This window comes from Charadrius vociferus, unplaced genomic scaffold, assembly GCF_000708025.1.
Source record: "Charadrius vociferus isolate BGI_N301 unplaced genomic scaffold, ASM70802v2 scaffold163, whole genome shotgun sequence".
Lineage (NCBI taxonomy): Eukaryota > Metazoa > Chordata > Aves > Charadriiformes > Charadriidae > Charadrius > Charadrius vociferus.
Window position 1 is genome coordinate 17620989 of NW_009648332.1, and position 11793 is coordinate 17632781.

Here is an 11793-nt window from a genome sequence, read left to right on the forward strand (position 1 = left end):
GCGTCCGCTCGCTCGGTCACGGTGAGGCGTGTGTGAGGCCCTCCCGGGCCGGGCGAGTAGCTGTGCAAACGCCTTGGCTTGCTTTTGTCTGAAAGGCTTCCAAAGAATAAACCCCCTGGATTCCCATTGCTTTAAGAGGGCCTTTTCATCAGAAAATCCCGTCTGTGGCTCGCTCCGCTGAGCGCGGAGGACAGCTAGGGTATGAAGGGGCCGCCCGGCGCGGGGGGGTTCAGACTCCTTCGCCTTCTCCCCTCAGCGCCGTTCCCGCCCCCGGCCCCGCCGGCTGCCGGGGCAGGTGGCTCCCAAATGTTTTCAAAGGTGCTAAGCAGACTGCGCGGTATGAAACATGAAATACAGCTGAGGTCACGTAAAACATCAGCAAACCTCAGCAAAACATGGTTCACAGAGTGTACAGCGTTAAGAACAGTTCGTGTTTCTCCTGTTGAAATTACTTGGAGGAATGGAAACGCAAGCACAGCAAGACGGATGCATGGCAAACCTGTTAGCTCTCTTGTGGCTCTGGCAGCCAGCTACTGGCTGGGCTCCAGTTCAGTATTGCCATTGTTACCCCATCATGGTTTTGTCCAAACATTTATCACGTTAGGACAAGCGACTGCTCCTGCATCTCATCTGTCTGTCTGGACCCATTCTAATGGAAAACACGCCAGAATCCTGCAAATTCCAGAGTAATCTGAATGCAGCTCCTTTGCCTTATGTGAACTCAGGAGAATTACTGTAGGAACCAGACCGAATTTCTCATTCTTGTTTGATCTGAAATTTGCAATTAGTATTTATTAGTTGGTGTTTAGTAGTTCTTTTAATGTAACATGAGTATGTAGTCTACCTGAACGTATATTTAACTTCATATTGTCACTCCAAGGCCTCAGCATCTGTCTGGATTGGAGATCATTCGGGATCTATGTGAGGGGAAGCTGGAAGGTGGAGAAATTGGCTCAACAGAAATAACCTTCACTCCCGGGAAGATCAAAGGTGGAACCCACATAGCAGATACAAAAACAGCAGGGTATGTCTTTGTACATGGATAATGACTGACCAGTAACTGCTCTTAACTGCTTTGGGTAACTTTAAAATTATGACAGAAGATGTTTTGTTAACTTTAAAATTATCACAGAAGAGCAAGGGGGGGGAAGTAACGTTAATACATGGGTAATGAGCCAAAATCTGTGCTGCCTGAGCCAGATATATGTGACCAAAGAACCTTTAGTGTAGGCAAGATATGTATGAATAAAGTGCATGCAAGTGTAATAGTTTAAAATTATGATGGATATGTAAGTTGAACACTTGATTAATGATAAGCAAAAAACAGCTGCTCATGTGTTTAAAACTTTATGCACTATTTTCTCACATCAGTGTATTACATATCAGGTCAAATGCATCAAATTATATAAGTATCTGAAACCCGTGAGATATGGAACAATCTTCATCATATATTAAAGCCAATTTTGAGGTTTTACTTACGCACGTAATGGTACAATATGGGATACTAGTCTTTTGGAAAGCGGAACATATTCTATCCATGGTTCTTTGTGCCTATGTTTCTTCTACCCTGTGATTCTGTGTTGGGTCATTTATTCTTGGAGTCTGTTGCAAAACCAAGTAAATGGGTTAGCTATGGAAGGCTGGTGTGAACAGTTGTTTGGAAGCATAAGCTAGGTTAGGCATAAGTTAAAGTTTCCTTTAGTTTAAGAGAAATATTTTTCTGAGCTTCAATAGTATTAACAACCAAGCTGATGCCTTATACTTAACACAGAAAGATTTGAGCAAGCAACAATACTGCAGAATTAGTAATTAAGCACAAACAAAGAGAAACCGTATGGTTCACAAACATTTGAAAGCTATTCAAGAGAACAAAACCATGTTTTCTTCACTTCAGTGGTGATTACTGTTTTCACAATTCAAAATGATGTTTGAAACCCCTGTGAGGTAAATGTTTTGTTTTGCTGAACAAACTCACTTTTGGAAAATTTATTTTGGAAGTTTTTTATTATATATGAAATGTGGAGAGATTCAATGATAGGGGAATCTTATCTTTAAAAGCGTATTTTTTTTATGCCCCTGAATTTTCTTGTGTGGCATGCTGACCAGCTTCTAAGCAATTTTGTACTTTTCTAAATATTTTGTTATTAAGTAAGCATTAAAATCTTAAAATTGCTGCCTTTTCTGCTTTTATCATCTGCTAGCTAAACCTACAGTTTTCACAGTCCCATCAGTACACTAAGTAAGCTACATTACTTTTATTTCAAACTGGAATATTAAAGACACAATTATCGTGAAACAAAAACTTTCATATTTAGGCTTGCTAAGGACATGAAGTTGTAAATTAGTATTTTTTAAGACTAATAAGTTTACTTTATAGATAATGTTCAAAATCAAATACAAAAATGCTTTGGAAAGGAATTTGCCTTTGATATGTAATGATTCTATGGAATTATATGGATTATGACTGCAAAACATTTGAGTATCTTATAATTGCTTTTAGGAGTGTGTGTCTACTGATGCAGGTAGCAATGCCCTGTGTGCTGTTTGCTGCTTCCCCATCAGAACTTCGTTTAAAAGGTGGGACTAATGCTGAGATGGCTCCTCAGATAGACTACACAGTCATGGTAGGGAAAAATTTCTTTGGCTTTGTGCATCTTTCATGCATATATACACAATGTAACTACTGCACTTCTGTTGCTCTTACTGCAAGTTTTTTTGTTATTATGGAATTGGGCATAGGCATATTACATGATTAGTGATATTGTGTGTAGAGAGCAACCAGTGTTTCATGGAATTGCCCGAAACAGCAACTAGTCTGTGTGTTTTCAATTACTAAAGAAAATTTCACTTAAAATATATTCTTTATTCTAGAAGTGCTGTGAATTGTTAAGAATTTATCTTCCTCTTTCCATAAGAAAATAATTTTACACAAAGTGTCATTCAGAATGAAGTATGAGGAATGTCAAATAAGCTGCATGGATGAGAGTGGCTATCTGTTGGGTTTTTTTTATAATGTAACTGAAATTTTTGTGTTGAACTACTTTTTTTTTTTTTTGGAAGCCTGCATAAAATAGTAGGAAATTGTAAATGCAAAATAGATTCACCCTATGTTTTTATGTATGCTTGTTTTTCAGGTTTTCAAGCCAATAGTTGAAAAGTTCAATTTCACATTTAATTGTGACATAAAAAAGAGGTGAGTTATGGAGACGTGTCAGAGGCAGGCCTTCCTGACCTAGTGTGTGAGCACAGAAGCACACACACACAAGGTGCCCTGAATCAAGCTGAGGGATGAATTCATAATACATGAACAGCATTAGTTACCCCTGTGTGGAGTGTCACCATATGATGAATGGGATACGGTTCTTCTCCTGTTTTTTTTCATTGCTGAGTCTTCAGCTGCTGTTTAACGTTTCCCATGTGCTACCCCTGAGGGAAGTGCATGCTGAACAGGCACTCCATTACTGAGCTTTTTCTGAGGTGCCAGTTGTGTTGGTGTTAGGTGGTTAATAAGATGTGTGTTATAAGGTAATACTATTAGAGAACCTAATTCTATTCTAAAGATTTCTAAGGCACACATCAACAAAACTTGTATGTACAGTAACAGAACATAAAAATGTCTAATGATATATATGCAGAGCCTTCTGGCTCTTTTCTTGCTTTCCTTGTGATTTTTGCATTTAGTTATACCTGATTACTGCTTCTAAATAGGGGCTACTATCCTCAGGGAGGTGGTGAAGTTGTAGTCCAGATGTCGCCAGTCAAAGAGTTGAGCCCAATAAATTTAACAGAGCGTGGCACAGTGACAAAGATATATGGAAGAGCATTTGTTGCTGGAGCGCTGCCTATAAAAGTAAGTGCTGATAATAGCTCTGGTAGTATCCAACTTCATATATCTTTATAAAATTGCATGTAATCTGCTTAACATACATCTACTGTTCCTGTATTCTGTGGTCTTTCACATACAAACTAAGTAGTGTTATTAAATGGTATCAATTATTCAGGCCATAGAATAGAATCTTTGATGTTTCTAAAATGCATTTCTAGCATAGGAATATGGTAGCAGCTGAAACAGGAAATGAGAATGGTATCCTTGATCTCCTTCAAATGACTGTTCAAAAGTCTTTAGCATATATTGAGGGTATCTTATATCTGTTTTACATATTGTTAGATTATTGTAAATCTGAAATCACGGCCCTCATTCATAGATTTATGGGTAAACTATGGTGCACTGTAAAAGGCAGAAGTCAGACTACATCAAATTTTTCAACCATTGCTAAGGGTATTAGGCAGAACAAGTTAAGGGTAGGTTTAGCCAAAGATAAAACAGAGAAATGTGCTCCATTGTACCCCCTTCTTTCCCTTATTCCTATCCTGTCTGTGTTTACAGAGAGCGAGTGGTGGGGTGTCCTCAAGGTTCCTTCTCACACATAGGCTAGGAATTAGTAGAGAAAGGAAGAGGAGAAACTGAGTTACTTTTTGAAGAGCTGTGAACTGCTGGTTTTGGTCTCAAAATCTCCAAACCCATTAATATTGACTATGACTGGGTCACAAGGATGGGATAAGCTTCATCTGCCCCCACCTATCTGTGATTTAAAATCACAGACATATATCTTTATAAGATATAACTATATCTATAAGATATAGTTATATCTTATAGAGTACATCCTGTACATAATAACTAGGGGGAGGTTTACAATCTAATGTCTTAAGATAACTAACACTAAATCAAATCTTTCTCCCTATGAATGGAGAAAAGTTCTTGAATTTCTATTGAGGCTTCTACATATATCACTACAATTGTCATTTGTTCAGCATTTAATATTACCTTAATTTTGTGGGAAAATTCTCAGAAGGGATGATGTTCAGTGCTTGCTTGTAGGGGTTTTGTAACAATCTTGGTTTTCTGGTTGATAAAGTAGCCCCTTTATTCAGGAATTCAATGTAATAGTTAAACTTATGAGAAAAAAGTATTACTATAGTTACATAATTTAGTTAATGTTTTGTACCTCTTGCCTTGCTAGCTGGCAAAAGACATGTCAGCAGCAGCTGTGAGATGCATCAGAAAAGAAATCAGAGATCTTTACATTAACATTCAGCCTGTTCGAGAACCTGATGATCAAGCCTTCGGGACTGGAAGTGGAATAATGTAAGATGAGCCCAAACTTTTTATTGATACCTGTAACCTTGCTGGTTGATTAGCTAGATCTTGATTACATATCTGATAAATAAAGTGTAATGTGAGTGATTTTGTTCTTCATATTGATTCTGGTTTTTTTTGCTTAGTGTTGTTGCAGAGACTTCAACGGGTTGTTTGTTAGCTGGGTCATCACTTGGCAAGAGAGGTAAGAGTTGTATGAAGTATACCTCTTTCAAATTTAACTTAATATACTGTTAACAACTATGAATCTGAAGTATAATTTGTTCAAAGATATGATGCTTGAGTGTTGCATTTTTAAATGGATGTTGTTTAGTCATAAAGGACAGTGGAAATAAGCAGATTTTAAACATCCTAAATAGAATGTTATACTTCTAAGCTACTTCGGCCTAGTGACAAAAATTACAAAATTATTAAACTTACCTTTTATCAGAATGGATTGATTGTTAAGGATCACTGAGTTGAAACTGCTTCTGGATTTTAAGAACATACAGTCTTTGTGGTTTATCTGTGAAGTTTTTGTTCAGCACTGAATCTAGATGTGTATCTAGATTAAAAGGAATAGACATGATTTTGGTTTGAATAAAATGTTTCTCTGACTGTAAGCGGGGCTACTTGCTTCGCACTGCTTAGGGAATATGAACTATATGTCATAAGATGGGAGGGGTTTTTTAAGCTGACATTTGAGGCAAGAGCATGGAAATAAGGTTTAAAAAGTTGATAATTTCATGGTTTTTTTCCTTCTGTATTTTTAAAATGTTAAATAATTGGCAGCATCCTAATCTCCTGGATTTCTCTTTTAGGAAAGAATTCTGACAAGGTTGGCATTGAAGCAGCTGAGATACTGCTTAGGAATCTTAAACATGGTGGAACTGTGGATGATTCTCTGCAAGACCAAGTAAGGCTGCTGTATGGGCTTACATGAAGTTGAAGTAGCAAGAACATGCATGTATGTATTACTTGTAAAGAATATAAATCTGAACAGGGAAAGAATGAGATGTGGATTTCAAAGTTGGACTGTATCTCCACAGGTAGGCATGGCTTTACATAATTAGTTGATAATTAGAAGTTTTAGGAGGTTTCTGGGTGTGGTTACATCCCTAGGATTAGGAAGTTACATACAGTTCTTAGGAACCACAGATGCTTCTGGCTTTGCATCAACACTCTTAAATTTTCCCTTCCTGCAAATCTTGGTAGGTATGGAAGAAAGAGGGAGGAATTTGCTTCTGTTTGGCACTCCATGTAGTGGAGTAAAATAACTCCCTGGTTACATATTAAGAATACTCAGTGAAGCTATTAGAGAACAGAATATCTAGAAGGTGTTCCTGTTTGTCTTGCTCGCCTAATTTCATTTGAGAATTAAGACCTTCCACCATCCACTATCTTACTTTTGATAACTCAGCCTGATAAGAATCTTGGGCTGTTCTAGATAGGATGACACTACTTCTTAGCTGTAGACACCTGGCCACACATTACTATTATTATGTGGCATAAAAGGAAGTATTTAGGTTTTGGACTCATTCTTCTTTTTCCAAAGCATGCACAGTACAATTGGTGGAAACATGCCACAGCTAGATTCAGTGTGTATGGGAACTACTCAGAATTACACAATGCTTTACGGAGTACTTGTCATGGTGATGTTTGTAAGTCAAATCAGCTGTTCTAAGTATCTGTCTGGCAAATATGTGATCAGAAAATGTTATAATTAGAAAACCCTTCCTGAGTTTTTCTCTCCAGACAAAAGTAATCTAGCAATCTGGAGTCTGACATGACTTTGGGGAATTGCAGGGCAGGAGCATGAAGGAGACCAAAGTTAAGCGTAGTAACAGAAATTCACTGCCAGACTCCACTGTGGAAAAGCAGCAGCCCTTCTGTAATAGGCATTACAGCAGTAAGTTCCAGGCTTTGTGAGCCTTGGATCACTCTTAACACTCAGCACCATGAACTTTTATGAAACTTGGCAGACCACATTTTTACACTTACAGACATTTTATATGTTTTTCCTTCTTTCTTTTTGTAATCAGTAAGTTCCTAGGATCTGTAGAGTTGCTTAATAATTACCTTTCCCTCCCTTTCAGCTGATCATTTTTATGGCACTAGCAAAGGGGGTATCTAGAGTGAAAAGTGGACCAATTACGCTTCACACTCAAACGGCGATACACTTTGCAGAGCAGCTAACAAAGGTGAGTCAGGAAATTCAGGAAATTTTACCTGTCAGTTGTCATCCAATAACTGGGAAGTGTGCAGTTTAGCAGGCATTGTGAACTGAACTTGATCACCGAGGACAAGCACTGACAAAATAATTGCTACAGTATTTAGATGGGAGTTTACCTGTAAAAAGTGAACGTGCTTTAGAGTTAAATGCTTTTAGAACGGTTAGATATTTTTACCACCTTTATTTAAATGTATTTTCATTAAATCAGTCAAAGCTATAATAAACACATGGCAATAAGATTATTGGACATCAGATATTGAACATTTAAACTTGTGTGTTATAACTTAATTAGTGATATATTTCTAATCCTGTTTTAGGCCAAATTTACTGTGACAAAATCGGCAGAGGAAGATCCCAGTAAAGATACCTACATCATTGAGTGCCAAGGAATGGGGATGATAAACCCAAATTTATAGGGTTAAAAAGAACCCAAAACAAAAAAGCAGCAAATGGTCAAAGACAAAATTCAACATACCTCAGTGATGTACTGCACTACATTTCAACGGATGTATAATACACCTGTGAGCAGGAGGAGTGTTCTGTCACATCTGAGTGATTTGACTTCAAGGATGATACAGAGTTTTTCCCTGGTGTGCTGAGAATCTGTGGGTGTGAGAAATGGAAACTTTTTTCTTTTTTTTTTTTTTACTATTAGCAAAATGAGTACAGGCAGGACAGCAAATAGAATACATTGTGTGTATTCGAAAGATTCAATCAGAAGCTTTGAAAATTCAGATTCATCAAAGTAGAAAATAACAGTTTCAGTTTTGAAAAAATACTGATACATTCTTTCCTCTTTAAAAAAAAATGTAAGTTTTGTTCTTTGGGAACCTTTACGTTATGAGGTATATGGAATGAAGTGCATCATCAAAGCTGTATCGCTGTTCTTCCTTAACCATTTTGCTTAAATTGTGCGTGAAGAAATAATAAAGCAATATCACTATATGAAAGCCTGGTATTACATTTGCTGTTATTGCAGCAGCTTGGGATAATGGGAGATGGATACAAAGTCAGTTTTCGGAAACATAATTTCTTTCTCTCCCTACAGAAAGAACTCTTAATGCATAAAAAAAATCTTTTAAATGTTCTCTTTTCATCTATTTGAAAAAAAAAAACAAACAAACTTCTCAGGCAAGCTGAAAAAATGTACCTCATTACATCCTAAACACAAAATATTAACTTTATTATATGATTGGATTCTTTATCTACAGTTGTCCTTGTTAGCATACTAACTGGGACTACCTTTTCACCAAGCTGTTGTTTTTTCTTTTTAAAGGGAGTACTTAATTTCAGCTGAGATTAGGGAGCTGTTGAACACACATACGTACACACAGATACATACATGTATGTACACAACACTGCATATACACACAGGTCTATTTAGGCATATAAAATCTAGTTGTGTTATCCCCCATCTGCTGACTAAGTAGGGAAGACCTTCTGTCAGTCTGGCCTTGATAGTGCTACAAAAGCTTTTTCTGAAGTGAAAGGAAGATAAAAGCAGAGAGAGGGCATAATTAGTTTTGTAGATGAGGAGCTGAGTCACAGAGTTGGAATCACGTAACCAAAACTATATAAATGCACTCTGGACGCTTGATTTGATTTCCAGGTTTTCCACGGCCCAGTGTTCAGCCCTTGCTTTAAGATTTTATTTTTTTTTTCTCAGTTGTGACTATTCAGTCTAACAGCTAAAGATATAACTTGAAGTATGGATAATTATTAGGATAATTGTATTACTGTGCATTTCTAACACGAAAAATATCCTTTGCTGATATACAAAAACGTTCACCAGCTATCTAATTCACAATATCTTTCTTCTTGGGGTTCTTCCCCTCTTCTCACTCAAACGCTAGTACAAAAGAATAGGATGCTGTTAATGTCCGACTAAATAATTCTTTTTCTCTAGCACTAGGAATGGTCTGAAGGGGGCAGCAGATACCCGCTGAAGTATGTTTGTAACACTGATACTTGATTGCCGTTGAAGAGCACCTCTCTGAATTACCAGTCTGTGCTGCTAATGTTTTTCAATGGTTCTTTCTGAAAGAACTTAAAAATGTATTTTTCAAAAAAACTTGATAGAAAGCCCCTGCAGAACTGTTGTCTGTGCTTAAGAAAACAAGCTCTTCTAAGCCACATTTGAATGGATTTTTACCTGTTTCCACAATTCAAAAAATGAATATATGTGAATAATTTTGCTTCTAATGGAGAGATTCCTGCTGAAGGGATGGCTGGGTGTAATTTAATTCAACCTCCTGATCAAAGCACCACTAACTTAAAAGTTATATCAGGTTGCTCAGGGCCTCGTCCAGTCAAGTTTTGAAAATTTTCAAAGATGGAGGTTCTACAATTTTCCTGGGCAATGTGTTAACAGAGCTTAACCACTGCTGGAGCTAACATTTAATGTGAGCAGGCAAAAAGGTCATGCTTTTCATTTGTTTAGTTTTTGTGAAGTTTGTTTGCTTGTTTCTTAAGCTGAGGTACTGCTTCTTAAATCAAAGTTGCTTCCTGCTACAGAAAACATATTGGGAAGGTGAGCTTAACAGTATACCAGTTCTTCCTATTTCTTCAGCAGAAAACATGGCAGAAGAAAATTAGATAATCAATTCTACCTTACTCAGAAGATTTCTGGTATGTGGGGAATCCTCAGGTTGCTCTGGCAGCTGAGAACAAGGAATCTTCAGTTATTATTATTATTATTCAAAGTAAGCCAACGTTGTGTACATCTTTATAAATTACAATCCACCGACTAACCCTTTAGGGGTTTAAAACCCTTTGGGTTTTAAAATCTCTAGCGAGTGCCTTACACACTTGGCCTTTTTGCCCTATAATCACTGCTTCACTTTAGCAACCAAATAAGAATGACCCACTTTCTTACCTAACAGATTCTGTGTGGACTGTAAGCATACTTAGATGTTAATGCCTAGATGGTTTAAAGACCAGATGAATCAGCATAACTAGCTCCTGTCATATTAAGAAAACCTTATGAATAAACCCACATCTAAATTACATGTTTTAGATTAGACAGGCTTTTACATATTTGTGCACATATGCATATTGCGTTACACATGAAAAAGAGGATAAGCTTCAGCACGATTTTGTATCTGCTCAAAGGCTGGCTGGAGTACCTTTTCACAGCTTTTTCATAGCTTTTCTTTGCTTCTGAAAAACTATGCCAGTTTGCAAACCTGAGACATTGTCTGAAATGCTACCAAAATTCTTCCTAGATTCACAAATGCCCAAGACTGTCTTGGAACAATTGCGGCAAAAAAGAAGAGCTAGCGAAACCTTGAGAGAACTAGCTCATGTTAGAATGCCTAGCTCTATCCAACCCTTCCAGAAATCAGGTCTGTCTAACTAAAAATTTCTTTTGGAAAGAATTTTAAAATTTGCAGGCTTTGTTTCTAAGGAGAAGAGAAAAAAAAAAACACCAATCAACAAAACAGAGAAAAATTCAGCTGAACCAAGCATTCCCATTGAAAAACTGAAATGCAATTCCTGTCTTCCAGACAGGCATGCAAAAGTGTATAAATGCTCAGCCAACATACTTAAAGATTAACAAACCCAGGTTACCAGAAAAAGTTTCTTCAACCTCCTCTTAGTAAAAGTACAATAAATAGCAGCTCAGCAATACCGATGACTATGACTGCACCTTCCTGCTCTCCATAAGCCTGTTAAAAAGAGCAGCTGGTCATTAATAATTAGCAGTCCTCGGTAGCCTTCTTGCAGCCCCATCAAGTGTCCAGCCTTCTCTTGTGACCACCAGGGCCACCACTGTGTATATACTTGAACAAATTTTAACTGAGGTAATAAAATTCATAAAATTAATTTGGGACTACTAGTATCATTCATATTCTACCAAGTTGCTATTTTCCCTGTTCAATGGGGTTCCAAATCATAAAACTTAAATCCTCTGGGTTTACATTTACTTTCAATTCACTTAGATTTTAAATCTACAAGTCAAAACATGAGCAGCAGATCTTGTTACATCACACTCCTACATTGCACGTGACATATGTGCTTAAGCTTAAGTTTTACAGCATAATTAATTCTTAAAATTAATGCAGTGTGTGCAAATTAGTTACTGGTAGTTAGTGGTGTAACATTTCTTTTTTAAAACTTCCTGCCCCGTTTGAATATTAAATAATAATTACAGTGTATTACTTGAAGCTTTTTAACTTTCATTTATATCCATTTACAATCATATAATTTTTAGCGATAAGGTTGGATTAAGTCACTTGTGGGAATGTATTAAGCTTTTGTTCAGAAAGAGATGAGACATTGCTTGCACCTGCTCTACAAATACGCACTGGGTTTTCTTATGTTAATCAGGCACATTTGAATCTTATATAAAAACTTCAGTGTGGGTGTATAGATACAACTAAGATGCTTACACTTAATGCTGCTCAAACAAGTAGTGGCAATG

The 11793-nt window shown here is 37.0% G+C and overlaps 1 protein-coding gene across 1 annotated transcript; it reads left to right on the forward strand.

The window, feature by feature from the left end:
• Positions 1-879: 879 nt before the first annotated feature.
• On the forward strand, positions 880-7957 carry RTCA (RNA 3'-terminal phosphate cyclase). Its single transcript, XM_009884771.1, has 9 exons — positions 880-1024; positions 2501-2624; positions 3135-3193; positions 3709-3850; positions 5022-5146; positions 5284-5342; positions 5959-6053; positions 7234-7338; positions 7688-7957. Exons 2-9 carry the CDS (start codon positions 2517-2519, stop codon positions 7784-7786), a joined length of 792 nt encoding a protein of 263 aa, XP_009883073.1. The 5' UTR covers positions 880-1024; positions 2501-2516; the 3' UTR covers positions 7787-7957.
• Positions 7958-11793: the final 3836 nt, after the last annotated feature.

What these genes read in the sequence shown, in the direction of transcription:
- RTCA (XM_009884771.1), top strand. Translation starts at nt 2,517, where the DNA reads ATGCAGGTAGCAATGCCCTGTGTGCTGTTTGCTGCTTCCCCATCAGAA. An exon ending in GTCATCACTTGGCAAGAGAG is followed by an intron (nt 5,343 to 5,958) that starts GTAAGAGTTGTA and finishes TTTCTCTTTTAG; the next exon opens with GAAAGAATTCTGACAAGGTT. An exon ending in ATGATTCTCTGCAAGACCAA is followed by an intron (nt 6,054 to 7,233) that starts GTAAGGCTGCTG and finishes CCTCCCTTTCAG; the next exon opens with CTGATCATTTTTATGGCACT.